The 23,236-nt window shown below is 43.0% G+C and overlaps 1 protein-coding gene across 3 annotated transcripts in view; it reads right to left on the minus strand.

Annotated features, from left to right (window-relative positions):
• The window catches only part of C8H1orf21 (chromosome 8 C1orf21 homolog), a 107,972-nt gene that overhangs the window by 43,447 nt on the left and 41,289 nt on the right, over positions 1–23,236 (minus strand). For all 3 annotated transcript variants that reach the window (XM_069022790.1, XM_069022791.1, XM_069022792.1), the window contains exons 2-3: positions 19,867–20,072; positions 1,228–1,322 (exon numbers count right to left, since the gene is read on the minus strand). In XM_069022790.1, the coding sequence (XP_068878891.1) occupies positions 1,228–1,322; positions 19,867–19,960 (189 nt within the window). In that variant the 5' untranslated portion in view covers positions 19,961–20,072. The remainder of the gene's footprint in view (positions 1–1,227; positions 1,323–19,866; positions 20,073–23,236) is intronic.

Here is a 23,236-nt window from a genome sequence, read left to right on the forward strand (position 1 = left end):
CACAGGACACCCCAAGAATCTCTTAAAAACCTCTAAGAAACCCTCTAAATCCCACTTGAAGCTGAAGTTGCACAACCCACTGGAGCATCAGCAATGCAAAATTGCAGGTAGCAAACAGCTGATCTGGAGGTTGAAAAAGAAAACGTGTTGCCTGCTGCTCAGCCACAGGATAGGACAGCAAAATAAACTCCATTTGCTACAGGAGTGCACCTGTAGTTGTGTGATATGTGTGTCTAGGAGAGGGAATATAAAGTAGCCAGGTTGCAGGAGCTCACATCTTCATGAAAATTTAAAAATCCCAAACAGTGGCTTTTTCTACCGCCACCCAGTAATGGCAAAAGGCAAATCCTCAACTAGTGATAATGGTTATGGTTCCACTGGAATCTGCTGCTAATGTTTCCCCTCTGGACCTACACATGGAGGGGGGAAAACCCAACCATTCTACGTGAAGAAAAGCTGCACTGAATGAGTGGAACCAGATGTGAAAACTTGCACCCAACTACAAGAATTGTGGGATGTCTTTGAAAACTTCAACTGGGCAAAGCCCCAGGCAGCCAATAACAAAACCTACGGTCCTTCAGCTTTAGAAGGGAAGAAATAACTTCTCAGAAATGCCAAAAGTGACTCAACTGTGATTTTTAAGCTACTTCAACAGCATCTTAGTTATTTCAAGTAGTCCTAAGAGTTTACCTGTAATTGCCTTCCCTTAAGTGGAACTACGAGCTGGCAAAGTGCTCAAATCAAGGCAAAAGAAACACACATGATTTTTGTGACTGCTGTGTTAGGAATATATTGGATTTTTCTGTTCCAAACTGCCTTCCCTGGGAATTTTAAAACACAGAAAACAAGCAAGTGTAGAGCAAATAATATCTACATAAGTAGGTCATTTTCTTAATGGCAGGGAAGTGCTGTTTTACTCCAGCTCATTTGTAACACAGACACACACATTTCCAAATAAAGCATATTTCTGGATCTGCAAGGGAGGGGAGCGACTTATAATCACGGAGGCACTCACTCCAAGATCAAGTAGAGCCTAATTCAGAAAGACAAGCAGGAAAAAGTCGTATTTTGCACCTTCCATGAGAGCTTTGCAGGGAGTTGTGACATTTTGGAGAAAATCCTCTCGCCGCGCATAAGCCGGAGCTGGAGGGTGCTGCACGCTGCATATTCCGTCACAAAAGCAGAGCCACGTTAGTTCATTAGAGAAGTGATAAGTTCAATCCTTACCAAGTTTTCTTGGTTCCTGGCTGCTATTTTCTGATCATCTTCTCCCCCATTTTTCATGTATTTGACCTCTTCCACTGGTTTGATCCTATACTCATCTGAGCACCAAGAAAAAAAAAAAGAAAAAAAAAAATTTGAACCAGTGTAGTTCAGCAGCTGGGATAAAAACCAAACTAAAACCAAAACAGCTGACTAGAATAGACCCTAGTTAAGCAAAGCAACTAAAAATTACATGTATATCTTTTCAAAGGCTTACATGTGACTAATACAAAGGAAGTTTCTCCTGCCTGAAGCTTCAACAAGAATTTCAGCAGCTCTCTGGTCTAGTATAGCCATGGCACCAGGAAACAGGGATGTTTGGTGTGTACTTTCCCCCAGATCCCTAGTTTTCTGTTTAGTATGTTCAATATAAACAAATTCTTTGCTCCTGCGCCCTCCCTGGATTTTAACTCTCAGTGGACCAACAAGTCATGCATATACAGTGGTACTCCAGAGAGGAGTCTGCTCATGGGTGTTCCTTGCACAACAAAGCTGATGGAGGCTATTGAAAACCTAGGTTAAAAGCTGAAAAAAGCCAACCCACACCATAGCCACTTCGCTTTTTTTTTGGTTTTCCTAATGACACAACGCACAGTCATAGAATGATTTCTGGAGAAAAGGCCCCATGCTGACCATCTTCCGACTTCCCCCGCCAATCACCATTTTTCCTGCACATGAACGTTACCCAGATAGAAATTCAGCCAGAAAAATAAGTAAGAAAAGTAAGATTCTTGGTTTGTCCATAATATTTATCAGCTCTTCAAATACTAGAATTCCCAGCTCTAATGCCAGCATGGAAATGTTATCTAACATACAGGTGCTATACCACAGTAAACCCAAAGCTCCAGTAAAGGGATTTTTTTCCTTGGTAGGACAAGATGGGATTTCAGAAAAATTGATTCATCCCTGCAGCCTGTGAATCCAGTTCTTGCAGGACAAACACTGCCTTTGCTCAGTTGCTTTTTGCTCTGATTATCTTTGTAGCACGTGAATCTATTGGAAAAAACACCTAGAGTGGTACATGCACCCTCCTCCAGTCAGGATAAACAATGCAGAAGAGAAACTTCATCCCACAAAAATGGAAAATATTAATACAAAGTGAAATGAGACACAATACACTTGGAATAAAGGGCAAACCTTGGCAAATTAGAAGACATTGCACAAACTTTCCTCTTTTTTGGGGGGTTTTCAAGCAATTTCTCTCACTTACTAAGGGAAAAACAGAGCACAGAGAGGTTTTTCTGGGTTACTGTGTTTGTTATTTAGACAAAGTTATTTTCAGGAAGCTGTTAACCACATTCTAGAAGTTAAATAAGCCTTGCTTTGGAAAGTAAGGCTTATTTTTAAAATAAAATTGTTTCAAAAAACAGTCTTATTTTAAAAAATATATCATGGGTTTGCATATGGTCTAGCCCATAGTCTATATGTTTTCTTTATTATAGAGTTCAAATAAACTGAATCTATCAAATAGAAGCATCTCAGATGCAGAGCCTCAAATCAGATGGAAGAATTTAAGACAATACAATTAGATTAGTAAATGTGAACAGCTGTGAGGTTTTTTTCTTTTTTTCCAGTGTAATTCAGCGAGTTTGGAGGTGACAATTCATAAACCCAAAAAGGTTGAACACAATAAAGCCTGGGAATTAGAAGTACTTGATTGACTGCAATTATCTAACTTACATTTTCCTCCCTGCCTCAGTGCTCTCTGTTGTGAGAGCAATAAAACCCACACACAGAAAAAGCATCAAACTCCCACAGAGGCACGCAGGGATCTGAATGGGGAAACAGATGAGCAAGAGAAAGCAGCACAAAGGACGTTTCCCAACCCACAGCCAATCAGTCCATGTGCACTGGAGGAGAGAGGATGTTCAGCCCAGCCCTGTGGAAAACCAGGAAGATATGGAGGGGCTGATGTTCCATGGCAAAAATAACCCTGAAATGTGTCTGCTGCTTATTCCAAGAGATTAATTGTGATCAAACACCACAGCCAGGCAGCAGCTGATCCTGTGGGGATGGTATAGAAGGGATGCTTCCTTGGAAGGCATCATCTCTTGGAGCAAGTCAACCAGGGCACTGAGGAGTCCCTGACTGATAGCCAGGATAATCAGGCTGACACGCGAAATTATGATACACCTGGATAGGATGGAGTCTTCTTAGAGGTCAAAAATGAAATTTTAAATTCACAGTGGACACGGGCAAAGATCCTTCAAATGCTGCATTGTCTGCCAGATGCATCAAGTAGCTCTGAACTGGTGGCAAAGAACTTTGCACAGATTTCTTATGGTATTTCCAGAGATATTTCCATCAGTGTTAGTAAACTTCAATACTTTCCTGATAATACAATAAGTATTCAATTATCTCTGGCACAGCTGGTGTTAGTCTCCCCTCCATCCTACCAACTGCAGAAGTGCAGACACCTGGGTAATTTATGCCCAAGGTATGCAGCAGCAAGAAAGTTTCCAAAAATAAACCAGTCATTTTTCATAACATTTTTTGGACAATGTGAATCCACCACAGCAAACAGCAAGTCTTACTTTGGAGAAATCCACCTTCTCCTTAGGAGAATGGCTTCCCACTGCCAGAGGGCAGGATTAGATGGAATACTGGGAAAAAATTCTTCCCTGTGGGGGTGGAGAGGCCCTGGCATGGGGTCTGGCAGGCACAGAAGCTGTGGCTGCCCCTGGATCCCTGGAAGTGTCCAAGGCGGGCTTGGCCGAGGCTTGGAGCAACCTGGGATAGTGGAAGGTGTCCCTGCCCTTGGCAAGGGGTGGCACTGGCGGTGCTTTAAGATCCCTTCCAACCCAAACCATTCTGTGATTCTGTGGATACAGATTAAAAAAAATCAGGAAGTCAAAGCAGAAGCCCCTGCAGATGTTGGCAGATCAGCCTTGTAATAGAAAGTGTCCTACAAAATTAATATAAATGTCCTGACTCTAATAGATGGTATGTGCTCGAGCAGAAGAAATCTCTGCTTGTATCTCAAAAAGCAATAAAGCTTTGACACAATCTAAAGCTGAGAATCTGCCTTAAAGGCCAAGAGATTATCTCCTGGGATGAGGCACACTGGGGAAGGGGCTGAGTGGCCGGCACTCAGGCTCCAGTGCCTCAAGAATGATGAACAGCCCAGAGTGCCTGGCAGTTCCCAGCTCCAGCAATCCCAGGGGCTCTGAGCAAGCCAGGCACGCACCAAGATCAGACTAAAAGGCAAATGCAGCAATGGCCTGTGGAAAGCCAGGGATCAACCTCATTTTGGTTAATAACTGAGCCATCAACAACTGTTTTATCAGCTACACACCGAGACAAAGGGAGCAGATACGAGATTCATTAGGTTTGAAGCAACATCATTACTCGTAAGCTCTCCTAGTTCCCTATCACAGGCAAAACACCTTCCTTAAAACAAGGAACACTGATATAATACATTGGTAACACCTGTTAGTATTGAGTAGTCTCTTGCTGGAAGGAGGTATACATAGGTATGATTCCACTTCCAAAGGGAAAGGAGCAGCTAAGTAATTATACTTACATAAATATAAGAATTATATAGCTAGGGAGGACACTGCTTGCTGGTGTAACAGAGAAGTAACACCTTATTCACAGGTAAGACAACATCCTTTATTTCAAATATACTAAATATAGTAATTAAAATCAAATCATTATTTGCAGAAGATGAGTCTTGCACTGCATTATGTTATTTTTGAGAGGACACAACGATATATAGATTTTTTTTTACTAGGTGAAGACAAAATACAGATACCTTACACATAAGGTAAGGTGTCCAGAAACTACAGATTCTGAGCTATTTATGAGATTGTTCTTGTTCTAAAGTTACTGGCAGCATGAAAGCACTGCAAGTGCAAAAGAAGGGATGTTTAAGCAACAGACAGACCTCGAAGCACATCATGAGGTGTATGGTCATTAATAGTTTTAGGTGAATATGAAAATTACATTAAAGACAGGTTGGATGAATGGGCCCTCAATGCCTTTCCTGTAGGTAGGTACAAAAAACTGCTAACCTGGTTTTGCTCAATAAAGTAAGAGTGACCTGCAGTTGAAGAAGCAAAGGATGATAAAAATCACCTTTTGAGTTTTACCTTCTGATTTCTACAGAAGTAAACACAGCATTTTGAGGTATTTTGGTCTGAGTGATCAGAAACAAATCCAGAGAAATCCTGAGATGTTGATTGAGATCCAGTAGGACCTCATTAAGTCTGGCAGCCAACAAGACCTTTAAAACTGTAAGGAGTTCAGGATAAAGGAAATCTGTACTCTATGCATATTTACCTTGGTCTTTTTCCTAAATACAGTTTTATATCAAAAAGAAAAGTGAAACATATTCATGTTTCTTTCTTGTATAGAACTAAAAATCAACTAGTGATAAAAAAAATTAGGACTCTATCACTCAGAATGTGATATGTCATATATAAAGATAAATACATCCTTATGCTCCTTTCAGGAGTAAAAACAAAATCAAATATCATCTTCTATTGTGTGGTGTATTATACAAAAGGAGAAAATTTCCAGTAACTCACATGGGGGAGGAATGGCTTTATGGGATTGTCACAGCAAATCCTGAGTTGAAGAAAAGCAACTCAATTAAATCAAAAGAAAAACAACATAAATGAACCACAAATAAAAGACAGAAATATTGCTAGCATAACACCCACCACAAAATCACAGGATATAAACCAGAAAGCAGGAACGCCTCTAGATCCAAACTGTGGAAAAGCATGGGGAAGAAAAATTTTGAACTTGAATATGCTGCAAAAATTCTCAGCAGGAAAATCTTATGAATGAAGATCTCCATCTGGAAACAGATAATTCCACTCAAACATGTCACCCGGTTGCCATGGCAATGTGACAAAGAAAAACAGCACTCATTAATAACGATTTCTGTGATAAATGAGCATATCAACTTAGAATATTGAAACAATTATTGGGTGGGGGACACAAAACTGTGGTGGTTCCTATGAGAAAAATGTCTTCAGCACTTCCAGACATGGCTGTAAGTGCCTTTACCACAGGAATATGGGCAATGACACTAATTCTGGCTCAGTTTATAGAAAAGAAAAACACCAGATAAAAGCATAACTTTGTCAAATATATGTGGAGTCACTGTGACTTTCAGAGAAATATCTGGTTAAACAGCAAGCCTTTAAATAAACAAACAAACAAATAAATAAATAAATAGAATGCTGATTTACACTGCACTACCACTTCAGACACCTAAGGACGAACAGATTTGGTTCCACTGTCAAGACGGACGATGGGTGAGCATCTCCTCTATTTTTAGTGAGATATCAAGTATCAGGCAGGAGGTGAGTGGTACTTCAGTCATACCACCCAGAGGGAAGTTTCTAAACACATCTTCATTTTCCTGTGCCACATATTTTTCTGCAGTCTCTCTTGCCTATTGCACGACATGCCAAGATGCATCCTTCATCCAGCCTAAACCACACATTTCTTCTGTAAAACAGGAGCCTTCTGTCTAACAAATTCTTCTGCACTGTACTTATTTCTGCCAGGTGCAGAAAGTGCTCCTACTGCTGTGAATGCCACGGATCAAAGCTTCACGTGCTCCCCTCTCCCAAAGGCTTGAAAGCTCAAAGCTATATTTAGATAAAGGACTGAACTGCTTTTTCTAAAAATATTTGTTAAGAACCATAAGAGATTTTGATGCAATTCTACTGAAACATAGAACAGCAGGTGAGCCACTTAAATGCTGAGAACAGAACCATCCCAGAATGGTTTGGGTGGGAAGGGACCTTAAAAATCATCCAATTCCAAACCCCTGCCATGAGCAGGGACACCTCCCACCATACCAGGTTGCTCCAAGCCCCATCCAACCTGGCCTTGGACACTTCCAGGGATCCAGGGGCAGCCACAGCTTCTCTGGGCAACCTGTGCCAGGGCCTCTCCACCCTCACAGGGAACAATTCCTTCCCAATATCCCATCTAACCCTGCCCTCTGAGAGTGGGAAGCCATTCCCCCTTGTCCTGTCCCTCCATCCCTTGTAAACAGTCTCTGTCGATCTTTTTTGTCTCCCTTCAGGCACTGGAAGGCCACAATTGGATCACTCTGAAACTTTTCTTCTCCAGGCTGAACAATCTCAGTTCTCTCAGCCTTCCCTCATAGCACAGCTGCTCCATCCCTCTGATCATCTTGACGGCCTCCTCTGGACTGGCTCCAACAGCTCCATGTCCTGCCTGTGCTGGGATGCTGGAGCTGGATTCAGCTCTCCCAGAGCGCATCTCCAGTGCCACTGGGAAGGAGGAACACACCGAGACCCACAGCTGCACTGGGAGGACATGAGCAGTGGTGGGCTCACCTCTAGAAAGAGCCAGGCTACAAGGGAAAAAACAAAATCACAGACCACCAGGACAGTCAAGGAGCAGAATTAGATTGCTTGGGTGGCTGCAGTTTCCACCACCTGAATCATCAGCCTTGAGTGCCACTGGTTCACGTCCATCTGGTTTGGAGCACTGGAAAGGTGAGATGAGCTGCTTAGGTTATTCCATCTCTGTTATGTATGTGAGTATCAACTGCCTGGATACCAGAGAAGTTATGTCAAAAATCCCAAAAAAAGGCAACAGTCAGAGAAAGCAGTTCCAAAAATCCTGCAAATTCATGTTTCTTGAACTAAATATCAAGAAATGGAGGATCTGAGTTATCTTCTTAAGTCCAGCTTCAAGCACTTACAGAAAGTAGCAGCTCCATGGTTCATTTGATTCTACAGAGTTGAAGCATTTGTTCAGCTGTGGGGGTGGGTTTCTGATCCACTTGGATGTGGGCTGGGAGTGAAATTTCATTGGAGATCAACCAGCATTGGGTGAGCAGCCTGTTGTCTTCCTCTGTTACCAGCCCTCAAAGCTATCAATTCACAAGCAATTCTTGATCCAAGTGATCATGGTTTTACTAACATGAATAGAATAATAAAAATAGCTTAGGAAATAAGCCAACTCATTTTTCTCAAAGGATTATCTGAAAATGCTCATTCAGATTTCCCAAATTAATTTAGCTTACCTTAATCCAATGTAAAAATACAGCTGAGGCAGTGGACACCACCAGATACTAAACAGAGAAAAGGTGCATGAGCAACACATCAATTCTGCCAACTAAATCTAAATCCTCTGACAGAACAGCTCTTTAAAAATCAACACACCACACAGATTGCAGCACATCTGCAAAGACCACCCTCAAGCATTTTTTCTTCTTCCTACACAACCCTAACATGTACCCAAGGAACGCCAACGACTGCTTCTGCACAAGGCAGATGTGACCGCTAGGGCTGTATTTTTGGAGGAAAAAAAGGGATTGAGACATTCAGTGTAACAAAAGCCAGCCCCTAAATGGAGAATTCCTGCAGAATTGGAAGGACACTGAGCAAGACTGGGGTAGCTCTTTTCTAAGCTAGCCAGCAGCCCCCTGGCATACCCAGTGCTTCATGAAACATTAACTCCCTCAAGGGTGAGGCCTACCTGAAAAAATTTAGCAACTTCCATTCTACTTTATCAAACCTCCCTTCTGCAGGCCCAAGCCATGACATCTTTCAGCAGCAATCCCTGAGGCTGACAGGTCTGACAGAACACAGCTCCATTAACTGTCCTGGACATGATCTTGATCTTTGCTGCTGGAGAAGCACAAACCCTTCAAGTTGCCATATTAACCCACCCCTCACCAGTGCTGTCAGCAGTTTCCAGAGCTGCAAACCACTCACAGCTCCCCATCCCTTGGGTACCTCTGTCCTCTCCCAGCCTGATGTCTGCCTGTGGCAGAGGGCGCCGTCCCAGCCCCTGCGCTGCCGCTGCTCCTCAGGTGCCTCAGTTTGTGTATCCTGGGTTTTCTGGTTCCCTTCACCCCAGTAAAGGCGGCAGGTGATGATGAAGCCATAATTTAGCTCCCTTGTTTCTATAGGTTTAATTTTCAAATTTGGCATGTGACTTGCAGAAACAAACCACTGTACACCAGCTGACACAGCAGGAGATGCGCAGCCTAATCAAGGAGGGAGTTACTCTGTTCCTCTCTTCACTTGGTTTCTTCTTAGTTCTCTCTACTTGTTTTTGCTTCTTGGTTCCTTCCAGTACTTGGTTTCTTCTTGGTCAAAAAGTCCCCAAGGCTACTCTACATTTTGGCTGTCATACAATCCAAGTCTTGTGAAAACTGGAGCTGTACATACAATTTTCTATCACATTACAAATTATGGATTTTTTTTAACTAACCTTACACCAGGGGCACAGGCCCACTGCTCTTTATCTGCCAGGCCTACCTTAGTTGTAGGTAGGTCAGTGGAACCATGGCCTCAGAGGCCATTTCATTATCTCAGGAAAGATTTTAAAATAAAACTTCAACATCCCCAAATCCATTTATTGTTAAACACACAATTTCTGCCTTGCTCATACTGTCTTTGTGTTCAAGATCAGAGGAAACACTATATGTGAGATGGTATTGAAAAAAACTGCCATGTGATCATATAATTAAAGACTTTTGTGCACTCCTCTATAATTACAAAGCCAAAGAACAGTGCTGGTGGTGTGCACTCATACCTAGCTTTCAGCTACCCAGATTTCTGCTTGCTGAAACTATATAATTCATATACACATACATATATAAATATATATATATACACACAGACACTTTTTTTTTTACGTTTTTGTTTTCGTTTAATTAACACATAACTTTGAGGCAGATGCCAAGTTGTTCAAAGGAAACCATTTCTCAGGTGGAGGAGATTACAGCCATGGTGCTTGGCAGGAAGGATACTCAGTAAATGCAATTATCTAGCCCACTAAAAAGATCAAATTGAGAAATGAAAGCAGGAGAGGAAACAAGCAACAGAGAGATTAATTAAAGGAATGGACAGGAGGAAAACAAAGGGTCTGTGCCTTGAAAACATAACTGTTCATATGAAGCCCCAAGGTGGGTGTCTGGATCCAGGCTGCCTTGAACACAGCACAGCATGGCCAGCTCAGAACGGCTCCTTCAACTCCATTTCACTGCTCTGGTTTGAAATTCTCCCTCAGAAAGTTAAAAAACCCACCAAGAACAAAATATTTAATTCTTTTCAGGTTTTTCAATGTCATTAATGAAACTCCCAGTCTCTGCTGACCCTCCCCCAGCTGCCATCTGCCTATGTACTCCATTGAACATTCCTCACTTTGGCACAGAACCTGTCAGGGACTATTCAATTCCAGGAAAAATACCTAACTGACCATTTCTGTGAGCATCCCTCATGCAGCAGTGGAGGCCCTGCCCCTTACAGACCTCCTAAGGTATCCATCCACCCAAAAACTTTCCTGAACAGAACTGCCCCAAGGATTCTCTGGAAAATAAGTCATTACCACTCCACACCCTCGAAATTACACATCTCCTATTATTGCAAATACAGGATGAGGTGCCTTCAGTTTCCTTGTCAATAAAAAAGCCAATTCCTCTTTCCTTAACAAGCAATGCCATTCTCAATCAGTCAACTATTAAATGAGATTGTTGCCTCGCAACATATGACTTGAAATGGATTTTCATACCCTTTCTGGCGCAGTAACTTTTTTCTATTAATATTAGGCTATCAAATTTTCCCTGCTCATGGACCTCAAAGAGTATTTTTAAATCAGCAGCTATTTCATTTTTATTAATTCCAATATGGAAGGGACTGAATAAATACCCAGAACCAGTGTATCTCCCCACTGTCAGTATTTCTTTAAACCAAGAGGGGAGGTCTAACCAAAACTTGATTTATAAAATACAGCACACATTTCCAGATGCAAAAGATACAGAAGTTAATTACATTATTTTCCTTACAGACCATCTAGCAGCTCCAAAAGAAACCTATTGGAAAGATTAATATTTTACTCTGGCTCCAGATTTTCCATGCCTTCTCCCCTTCCCTTTGGGCAACACTTTTTAAAAGAAAGCAAAATACCAATGTCTGAAAAGAAGGAGTTTAGTAATAGCTAAAAAAAAAATCAAAGTAAGAAATACATGCTTAGAGCACTTGTATTAGATGGGTACTTTCACCCTAAAAAGATCTCAAGATGCACGCAGCTCCTACACTTAGAAATACAGTATATCATGGAATCAGAGGATCATAGAATCTGCTGAGATGGAAAGGATCCACCAGGATCATCAGTCCCACCCCTGGCCCTGCACGCCAGCAATTCCACCCTGTGAAGCACCCCAGCATTTCCACCCTGTGAATCCCTAGCATTGTCCAAATGCTCCTGGAGCTCTGGCAGCCTTGGGGGCTGCAACCACTTGACAATAAAATACAGGGGATAAAATGCATGTAATTATAACAAATACAAGCTTTAACACAATTTAGGAGACTTCAGTGGAAAAAAACCAAACCACTACACCCCCTTTTTCCCCTCTGAATAGCTCAAGATCATTCCTGAATCCATAACTCCTGAAACAAAAGTGACTCCGTGCTCTTGCCCAGTACCACAGCACACGAAAAGCTCTGCACCCCAGTTGCCCAAACAGCCCCTGCAGTGCTCCCATGACAAGAACAGAAAAGAAATACAGAATTTAAAAGCACCCTAAACGTGACCCTTTTTGCCAGAGCCCCCACTCGTACAGGTAAGAAGAAATGGCAGGGCATAATCACACCTGCTCAGCAGAAGCCAGGCTTTGTTTTTCACAAGCACATGAGGCAGAAACCTTAACATTTTCCAATTTTTCCCATTTTTTTCTGGTGCTAGCTCAAGACAAAGCACTGTCAGTCTTGGGCCTCTCACCAAGGAGAACATGAGAACATTTGGTTGTAATATTTATTTAAAATACCATGATGGCACAGTGTTTTGGAGAACTACCTACTGGAAAAATGTCTTCTACATTCACTTCTTCTATCCTATAAAGGCACCTTCGACTGTTTATGCCAAAGGTACACAAATACTTCTTGGTCAGGTACATTTTCTTTGTATTTAACAGCTATTTCTACCAGTAGATATTTTCTATAAAATTACAGCCTCAAAAATTTCAGCCTTGTGTTGCTGAAATGAATACACACCCATACAGCTACACAAGGTTTACCTGGGGAATTGGGAATTATTCCCTAGAGTGAGTCTTTTCTGGCCAAATTTCAGGCTTTGGCATTTTCTCTTGGGTTTTTTTTCCCTCCAAATTTGTGGTCCAGTAATAAAACATCTGGAAAACGACTAAAGGAACACTGCAGTAATTGAAAGTATATGGCATTTTTACCATGATTTTTCTTCGTTTGCACATACAGGTAGGCAATGAATGCCAAAGATACTGTCTTTAAAAGGTTAAGTGAAAAACTAAGTGTGTCTGTACCATAAAATAAACGGATTTCCTTGAGCACCAAGGCTGCCAGAAAACACATCCTGGCTCCTTTCTAGCCAGCGCCAAAGGCGGATGTATGGCCCTATTTATAGCCCACTAATGCAATTGTGAAATGCACACCCCTTGCACTTCATCTATATGGGCTGGGATTGGACTCTCCAAGGAGCTAGGCAGCTTGGAGGAAAGGTCACTCCCAAGAATAACACCACGTTCTCTCTGTCCACATTCCAGAGCCTGCAGATATTCGGGGTCCCTCGGAGCCCCCCGCCCTCTGGTTGCTCTCTGGGTGCTCTGATGCCGACAGGGAGCTTGCAAAAGGGGAAAGCTTCAGATGAAAATAAGAAGCAGGGAAGTGATTACCTGCCTGTGATTAATTTCTGCTCCTAAACCAGGGATATCAACTGTTTCTCCACCTTGGCTCACATTCTGTCTCTGTACTGTAAATCCCCACTTGAAGTGCCAAGACCAACTGTGTGTGTATCATTCCAAACCCAGCACTGCAAAGATCTGGACAAAACCAGCTCCCTTCCACTAAGGAGAATGACTCTGCAGAATAATTCCCTCATCTAATACCATGCCAAGGGGTTGTAACAACAGTGCAAGAAGATTAACCACCAGAAGAAGCTCATTATAGAGTGTGAGGGCTGTCTAATTATGGATACCCGTTCTAAGTCCAACTCTCTTTCAGGTAGGAAAACCTCAGCAATCTTTCCATGGCAAAGATCTTCTATCCATTCAGGAAAGTCATCTCTTTTAGGGTCTTTCTGATTTTTTTTTTCAAAGGAAAGAACTGAAACAATAGGAGACAGAACTTCAAATAGGCACAGAGAAATATCTTCAAACACTGTTGCTCTACTGCGTGGACCATTTACAATTAAGCAATTTTCCAGCACCCAGGTATCTAAAAAGCTACTTTCCCATCACTTCTGAACTGGCTTTCTTCTCTGCTGGATGGGTGAAAATAGACACTGAAAACCAATCTTGCCAAAAGAGGCAAGGTACCTTCTTGGAGCCTGCAGGAACCTTTCCACAGACCTGGACCTCACCCCTAAGTATCACCAGATCAAAGTTTTCGCACTTCCAAGGGGAAAAAATGGGGAAAAGAGTAGGAGAAGGGAGAACTATTTCAATCACCATCATTACATACACACCACAATTAATGGATAGCTGTTGTCAGAGTCCTGAGTGCACTAAGAGGCCACAACCAGCCCCTTGAGACCCCACCTGCATCTCCTGCCTGTGCATCCAGGAGGTCTGTTTCTGCTGAGACTTGGGCCTCCAGTCCCTGCCAGAGCAGGTCTGCCTGTCTCTAGTCCTGCCTCTGGTCCCATCTCCTGGAGGGACCTCAGCCCCTTGTAGGTGTCTTCTTTCCCATCTCTCCTCTCCCTGTCTCCAGCCTCATCTCCTGGTGCTCCTCACTGCATTCCCTGGATCTGGCTCATTGCATGCCTGGGACTGCTCTTTTTGTATTCTTTATATATCTATATATCTGTATTTCCTTGCTGGAGAGGGAGGAGGAGCTTGTTTTGCTACTCCTCAGAGCCAACCCATAGACCAGAGCAGCCTCTTCCCTCTTTTGTAAAAGCAGCACCTTCTCCAAGAGCTATAAAGATAAGTCCCTTCTCTACATAAAAGGTGAAAATACAGTTTTAATTCATGTGGAAAACACTTTCTTTCCACATATTGGTCATGAATACATAACTAGACAAAACCTGAGGGTGCAGTTTGGTTTTGTTTTGATTTTCTTTAAACTCTGTTGCTTCCTTATGGTAATAAAATAGTAAATTATTGACTTAGCAAGGGTGTTCTCAGAGTTACACAAATACATCATAAACCTAGCTAACACATGCAATTTTGTTACATTTTCCACATGAACATAACCAAAGTAGGTAGGGTTTGGTTCTATTCGTTTCTCTCACTTCCTGAAGCACTTGTTTAGGACTGCCCTCTGTTTACTTAGCAGGCTATCAACAAATTGCTAAACCAGGCAAGGAAAGAGAGAATCACACAATCATAATGGTTTGGGTTGAAAGGAACCTTAAAGATTATCTCATTCCACCCCCTGCCAAGGGCAGGGACACCTTCCCCTAGCCCAGGTGGCTCCAAGCCTCGGCCAAGCCCGCCTTGGACACTTCCAGGGATCCAGGGACAGCCACAGCTTCTCTGGGCACCCTGTGCCAGGGCCTGCCCACCCTCACAGGGAAGAAATTCTTCACAATCCCTAATCTAAACCTGCCCTCTGGCAGTTAAAAACACAGAGTCCAGTACAATTCTGGAAGATGCTCATGCACTTCAGCCCTCTGCTGCAATGTGCACACTCACTCACTCATCTGCTTTTCTTAAGCTTTCAAGCACTGCAGCAAGACCTATTTTACCACAGGAGCTGCTGAAACCACGAACAACGTTCCCTTTCAGGAGCTCAGCCAGAGTCTCAATTTAAGCAATGAAAATCTCCTCCTTTGAAACTCACTGTGATATTTGGTTTTAGACCCCTGAGATTGAATTTTCAGAGAGTGGGTGCCTACAGGCCACTCACTTCCATAGAGCTTGGATTAAGAACAAGTGCCTGTGATTACACCAGAAATATTTTTATGTTTGAAAATGTCTTTAAAAGAAGTTATAGTCTCAAAGTATGGAATTAGGATACAGCATGGGGCTGGTCCCCTTATGCATCTGTCCCCAGAATGAGTAAGAGATGACACTGCAGAACGTGTCAGGACAGCCACATGAGCTGGAGCAGTTTCTCATGGAGTGTTCACAAGCTGACCACCACAGTCCATCAAATAAAGGCTTCCAGGCAAAGGGAGCTGCGTGTTTGGGTGCAGTGAGACCTTCTGACCCCAACACACATCCACACTTGACATGACAAGTTCAGTTGCTTAAGCTACAGCATTCCAGACAGCTTCAGTTCACTGAGGATGGCCACGCTGTCTTCCAGAATAAGGAACTTCTCATTTTCAATTTTAGCTTTTTTTTCCCCTGACAGTTAGGGGAAGGGAGAGGGGTTATAATGGTGTAACAACAGGAAGGTGTTACTCACTGAAAACATTTCTCAGATACTTTTCTCACCGAAAATTTTAACTGAAAACTTCCCCACTTCAAATGGCCAGATGATCTCCAGAATTCTGTGTACTGGAACAAGATGGGTTTAGGGAGTTACCTCATATTAATTAAGGACATCTGAACAGTCTTGCCAGGCCCAGAGATATTTTGAATTGTCCTGAGCAACATCCCAAGACTGAAGTTTTCAGTAAGATGATACCTCTGGCCTATTAAGGAAAGAGCCTTCAAAGCAAACTAATCTCCACAAAGGTTTGGACACACTGTATTTGGAGATGACAATGCATATTTAGGAAAGGTAAATCATAGTCCCAACTTCCCCTTGTTATGCTTCCTCTGCGCACAATGTGCATGTTTTAAAGGTTTCAATTATTTTAGCAATTTGGCATTTATTTCAAACTAAGTCAGGGCTCTGCTGTCTTTGACAGTGGACTACGACACCACATGGATGAGATATGGCAGAGACAAGGAAGGAAATACCTGTCACAAGACAGGGATGAACAAAAGGGAGACAATCCCATAAAAGACATAGGAAGAAAGAAAACATCAACATGAGAAAGAAAACTGCCCTAGAGCCTGGGAAGCAATCAGATACTACCATAGAATCCCAGAATGGTTTGGGTTGGGAGGGACCTTAGAGCCCATCTCATCGAAGCCCCTGCCACGGGCAGGGACACATTCCACTAGCCCAGATTGCTTCAAGCCCTGTCCAGCCTGCCCTTGTGCATTAATCAGTTTTTCAATTTCATTACAATACCTTACTGCTGAAGATTTCATTTCCCAGCCTTCTCCCCGCTGTTCTGAGATAAACCGGTTTATAAACTACTTTGCATTCAGCTTTATTTAGACAGGTTTAGCAATTGGAACTGCTCTTAACAACAGAAATCCCACCCAGATATTCCCATTTTGTCAGAAAATTCCTACCTGACATGTTCGCTCCCCCTTTTGCAAAGCACCCAGGAGCTCCATGGAAACATCTGCATTAAGCCTCTCAGATTAATGAACAGATTCTAGAATATTTTTTTTTCCAAATCACATTACCACTTACATTCTTACCGAAAGAACTACTTCAATAACCTCCTCCCCAAATAAACATCCCATAATTTTTATAAAGTCACAAATAAAATTAATATACAAGAGATGTTATATTATTAAAACATGCTGAAATAAACAATGCTCAAGGGTCTACCATGGCATTTTGTTCTTCATTGGTATTTACATATTATAGTTCTTATGTATTGCCCTGGAAATCAGCTTTGAAGTGGAATGATGAATAAATGAAGATTTATTATTACTATCCTTATTAGAGGGATTTTAAAGTCATTAGAGACCAACAGACATAATAATCACATTATATTCAATCTTCTCTAGAACATCTCCTTTGATAGGCCTGCTAACTCAATTATTTAAATATATATTACAGCAAAATGCAGCATGACTTCTACAGCTTGGGATAGGGTGGAAATTTTTACGTTTTGGTTTCATTTATCAGGATTTGTCCTTACAGAATTCATGGGTTTCATGATGGGTTTCTCAGTTTTAAACATCAGGATTTCAAATTCACAGTGAGCACCTGGCTCGATGTGTCTGCTCAGCTAAAATAAAAGGTTAAAAGCTGGAGAAGAAATAGGGTACTGGAGATCAATCTTAACCTGCAGTGACTTTTAAAAGTTTAAAAAAAAAAACATCTCTCAGAAGCCATGATCTCTCCAATAGTCAATACACTTGGCTACAACCAATCCCACCAGGAAAGAAGAAAAAAAGATCCAGAGGCTCTGAGGAAGACCACTGCACCACTCTGAGAAGCTCAGAAAATTCTCTCTGGATTCAATCTGACATCTGGAGTCGAGTAAAAACTACTGATGGGGAAAAAAAAATCCAAACACTGCTTAACTGGAAAATACAATCCTTACTATTGACTCTGCCTGCAGCTTGTCTGGGGAAGGTGCTGGAGGAAGGAAGGAGAATTGTTTCCAGTTGGGTGTTGTCATGCAGTGAGGGACAATTCCTGTCAGCCACATCCTTCAGACCCCACCACCTGCCCAGGGAAGGCAGCACCAGCACTCTGCTCTTTTCCTTTAATCCTCTCATTGCTGTACCAAATCCCTCAGGACTTCCTCCCCTTGTGAAACATCTGAGGCAGTGTGGCTACCACAGCCATGAAGCTCATCCCTGCTAGTTCTGCACAGGAACTTGATGTCACGTTAGTCCCCAGCTGCCAACACTGCCCATGTTCACTGTCCATGCACAGCATGGTTTATGCTCACTGATATTCTCAGGGTGTTACTGACACATCAGCCACCTTCCAACCCCACTTGACTTCTGTTTCCCTTACTTTGCAGCCTCCTCCCCAAAAACTAACCTCTAATTCCTTTTCCATCACCTCTTGGCTCCTCATTTCCCTGCCACCCACCTTGGTTTAGCTCTGCCTAAACAACCTGCAGGGAACTTCTAATCCCTACAGGCAGCACAGATACTCTGTTCATGGCCACTGGCTGGGTGAGACACTTCTGTCCCTTCCCAGAAATAAGAAAGAAAGCATCAGGGTGGGGTGGCCCTGGCACAGGTTGCCCAGAGAAGCTGTGGCTGCCCCTGGATCTCTGGAAGTGTCCAAGGCCAGGCTGGATGGGGCTTGGAGCAAGCTGGGCTAGGGGAAGGTGTCCCTGCCCATGGCAGGGGGTGGCACTGGATGATCTGCAGAACTCCAGCTCAACCTCCTCATGCACCCAATTCCTGACCTAGAAGCTGTCTTTCACTAGCAAGGAAAAAATGTGACTTCTATGGTTACCATTCAATAAGTTATTCAAGTCAGACTCCAACTCTGCTAAGAAAGAATCAGTCATGGACTCAGATCTTTAGGAATGACAAATCCTGTACCTAGACTAAAGCATGGGCCAGAAGATGGTTAACAGCAGGTAGAACCTCTGACAGTAAAACAGGGAACGATTAACAACCATGAGACGGATCCCAGAACAGCTAAATGATACTGCTGATACCAGTTCAGCTCTATAAATGGGAGCCTTTCAAAATCCCTTCTATCTTCTTGATCCTCTGACTCCAGAAGCTACTTTAAGTTTCCTGTGCTAAAGTTATGGTCTTTGGCCCACAGCATGTGGTTAAACCACCACACATAAAAAAGACTGAGACTCACATTTTGCCAAAAACTTCTCCCTCACTAAGTATCAGCTAAAATCTACACTCATATTCCTTTGAGCAGCTGATACAATTTTCTGCTCATGGCAGCACTTAAAGCCTATTTTACACAAAAGCAATGTACTGAGCTCACAATTCCAAACCCAGCATCTCCCAGGGAGGAGAAGGAGCACTGAACTGTCCTGAAGTTTGTTGAACAACTACTTTGTCTTCAGGTAACACCTTTGGGAATTCTTACTCTGAGATCCACTGGGAGAGAAAGCTAGCCCTCAGAAAGGCTGGGAAAAACACCGTGGGGGTTTGGTGGACTCAGTACCAAGGCAGCTTATTCACAGCTGACTTAACTTTCAGACAGGTATCTGGGCAGATCCAGAAATTTCATTTCTGAACAGTCTTTCAGATAATTCCTGACACTTCTAAAAACTGTATTTAAAGATTTACCACTTTATCTAAAAACTACTTTGTGTATACTAACAGAATCTGGAGCAGAAAAAATGTGAAGCTGACTACGGTTTTATCTCCTATAACTTTACCTCTCCAGATGGACAAGACCTGGATCATACACCAGTCTTCACAGTGAAACAGATGTTTTCATCCCATGTTCCCAGCTTCCCAGTACCACTAAACCCCTCAGTTTCTAGTTTCACTGTACCTTCAAACCCTGTTTTCTACAGGACTTCAGAACTAATGTTTTATTGCTTTACAGGACAACAGAAGTGAGGAATCACTTTTCTTACTGAACAGATTTTTATTTTTAGGAAATGAGTCAACTATGCTGGTACCCAGTGACAAACATAAAGACACATATATAAATACACGAGGGGGTCGTGCAACTCGTAGTCTTTGAACTATTCCAGGATTTGTGGAGGTAAAGACAGTGCAGTACTGTACATCACTTAAAATGTTATTTTTTCCACTGAGGATTTCACCTCTGTTTCAAGTGTTGTGGTACCATCCCCTGGATGGGCCAACTGCTCTACCACTGTGATATATTTTAACATGCATTTTACTTTCTATTTCGTGAAAGGTTAAGACTCCCACATACACCTTCCAGAGCATTCATGGTGCTGGGAGAAAGACAATCCTGTGACACTCACCCCCAAACACATCTCCGTTCTGGTAGTTCTTGCCCTTCTGAGTTTCCTCTTCGTTTTGAACAGTAGACACATGCTTGGCGGAGGCACAGCCCATAGCTTCATTCAGACAGCTCCAGCTGGACCGAACCACAGATCATCTCTAGTGACATCCGCTCATCCTTGCAGAAATAATCCACCTTCCTGCTCGGCTCCCACGTCCCTTTCACCTAAACATGGCCAAAGAGAGAGGAAAACATTCACACAAGGTACCCTCTGCATGAGGAGCTTCAAGGAGATAAAAAGTGGGGTTTGTGAGGAGGAGCACAAGGGCACAGACTCCATGGCCTGAGGCTGCTAAAAGCATATTCCGTAACATCTGGTACAGGCAGGTCATGATAAAGGTACCTCCACTCTGCCCTGGGACAGAGCACAGCAGTCGAACTCAAAGCCTCTTCCAGCCTGATTCTTTAATCCATGGCTTGAAGAAAGCAACACACAGATCTGTTTCCCACCCAGCCAGCTATTCCCACAGAATGCAGAGGGTTTTGGGAGAGGAGATAAGAAACCATCAATATCTGCTCCTCCTGCTCCTTTTACCAATCTACCCATCAAGCCAGATTTCTTACAAAGCATTTTACTGATTAAGAGCTGCTAATTGCAAGTGTTCAGACAAAATAACCCCTCTAAATCAATTAAAGATCTTATGTTCCCAGATGTGAAAGGCGATAGCCAGCTGTATTATCTTTTCTCTACATGTTCATTATTCTACTCAATCCATAAAACCTCCACCACTCAAAGAGACAACTATCCTCATTTTAAGATGGAATAACACTCCCTGAATTGTCCAGATGTCACATAAAACAAAAGGGAAACACTGTTCTGCACTGTTTGTTCTGCGCTGGAACAAAAACTACCTCAAAGTTTGGTGAGCTGACCTGGTTTGCCTTTGCACCAGCCAAACTTTTCAGAAGAGAGAAAAGCGAGAAACTCCCCTTTTTGCCAAGTTTTTTAGTTCGGCTATAGCATAAGATCATACACACACATTTCTTAATTCATTACTTCTGAACATGTACTTTTTGCTCCATGCTGACCACAAGAATTTTATGTGTAACACAAGACAAGCACTCTTACCTAGGATAGGGAGAGCTGGAGCGAGATGATCTTTAAGGTCCCTTCCATCCCAAAGCATTCTATGACACAGCAGTATCCATCCCAGCAGAAATGTATAATCCCAAGGGAAATCGTGAGGTTCCTTTCCCTGAGCACTCAGCACCGGCAGCACACCTGCCCCATGCCCAGGCAGCTCAGTGACACATGAGGACATAGTCTAGGAGGCCTCTGCTTCTGCCTCCAGAGGGATTTCCCTGCCCATCCCCAAAGCCACGGACATGAGGATGTGGCAGCCAGGCTCAGAGTGATTCCGTTTCTGCTACTGCAACCCATGGCTTTCACCAAGCAAGGGGAAGGACTCTGGATGCAGAACCACCTCTAACTCCTACTCACAGCCAGCTTCCCCCTTCTTTGCACAGAGCAGTGCTTCTCTCCACTTGGCGAGGGCGTTCTAGAACATACAATGTATATCTGCTAATCCCTGTTTGCAGCAGCCACCCCTCCCTGTCACCCCTGTACAGTTTTATGTTCAGTACATCCCCCAACATGCTCTACTCCTTTTTTCCCTCTCCCATATATGCACACCTGAGCCTGAACTTCTCATTGCTCCATTCTTCTCTTCCCCATTAGCTACAGCTAATTATGTAGCCCAAACCACAGGATTTTATAGGATCATAGAAAAGCTTGGGTTGGGAGGGACTTTAAGCTCATCTCATTGCAACCTCTGCCATGGGCAGGGACACCTTCCACTAGCCCAGCTTGCTCCAAGCCCCATCCAACCTGGCCTTGGACACTTCCAGGGATGGGGCAGCCAGTGTTTTGGGAACTTAGACCAGGCATTGATGCTGTTAGTGGAAGGGAGTGAGCACACCCCTCTGGAGCTATTTTTTTAACCCTACATGATCACGTAACTTTTTTCTTTCCCCCCGGGAAAACCTAGATTTTACAGGAAAAATCAGTATAAAGCCAGGGAAGTTCCTCAGTTTTTGCAATTCAGGGAGGGCCACAGCTGACAGTTCATCCTCTCATGTGTCCAAGTGGCAGCCTGCACTAAGATCTTCATCTCACTGCTGAGATCTAAACAAGGATCTAAAGGGATTTAAAGCATCAGCCATGTTGTGCTTGGAGACAAGTAAAGACACACAGGGGTGTGGGAGATGGAGGAGAAACAGGAGACTGGAAAAGGGAACTGCTACCTGGGCTGGAAATGAAATGGGGACTTACCTTCCCAGAGGACACAAATTTGGTTAAAGACAAGAGCTTTTAATGGACCAGCTGAAACAAATGAGGGGGAAGACATGACCAACAAGAGTCCCTGCTTCAGATTTCAGAGAAAAGCAGGAGCCTCCAGGTAGACAGAGCCTGAAAACACTGACTTCTGAGTTAAAATACAACCATTAGTATTATTCCAGGGAAAAGGGTGTGGCCAACTATGGGAAAAGGAGCAAGGGAAGGCTTGATGTAACCCTGGAAAGGACGCGAAGGTGTTTGGGTGAGACCTAGGTAGGAGGCTGTCCCAGGGGGAATCACTGCCAACCACAGCTCAGCACCTCTGAGCAGCAGAACTGCAAGCACAGAAGTACCTGTTGAATGAATTATGCTCCTGCCTTATTCAATTATTTTTCCTGTTTCTTTTTCTGCCTCTTATCAGGGACCATTTACAAAAGGGAAAACAGCTGCTTAGTAATAAAACCCAAATGTATTTCACAAAGGAGCAGTGGGTCAGGTTTTGGGAGGAGATTTTTTTGTGAAGCCTTATACAGCCAACGTGCAGCACAACAAATTGCAAAATATTTAATTACTGATTAATGCCCAGGACAGTGATGGTCCCAGGACCACTGAGGTGCAGGAACAATCAGGAGCAACAAGACACAGAACAGGAATACAGAAGGATAAAGCTCTTTGGGGAAGAAAAGGAAAAAATATCCACAGTCAAATCTCTCCTGTAGCATTTTGGTAGCACATATCAACCTCTAAAAATACGGTCATGTTTGAAAGCACGCTCTGATTAAAGGAAACAGATGGGGATACAAGAACTGGAAGTTTCACCGTTTATATTAAAGAACAGCAATCACAGCAGCACCTGAAAAAGCCATACAATTAATAGTTGGGTTATGGAGGCAACTTCTCCTGGTACCAATAAACTGGGCTGAGAAAGCTACTGCACAATGACCTCCAAGGTGAGTCTAACACACATTTCCAGGCATGTTCCTTGGACTGCTGTTAACTTAGTGCTGTGAGACACTTCGACACGGATACCTAGACACAACCCAGGGATGGC

This window comes from Aphelocoma coerulescens, chromosome 8, assembly GCF_041296385.1.
Source record: "Aphelocoma coerulescens isolate FSJ_1873_10779 chromosome 8, UR_Acoe_1.0, whole genome shotgun sequence".
NCBI classification, from domain to species: domain Eukaryota; kingdom Metazoa; phylum Chordata; class Aves; order Passeriformes; family Corvidae; genus Aphelocoma; species Aphelocoma coerulescens.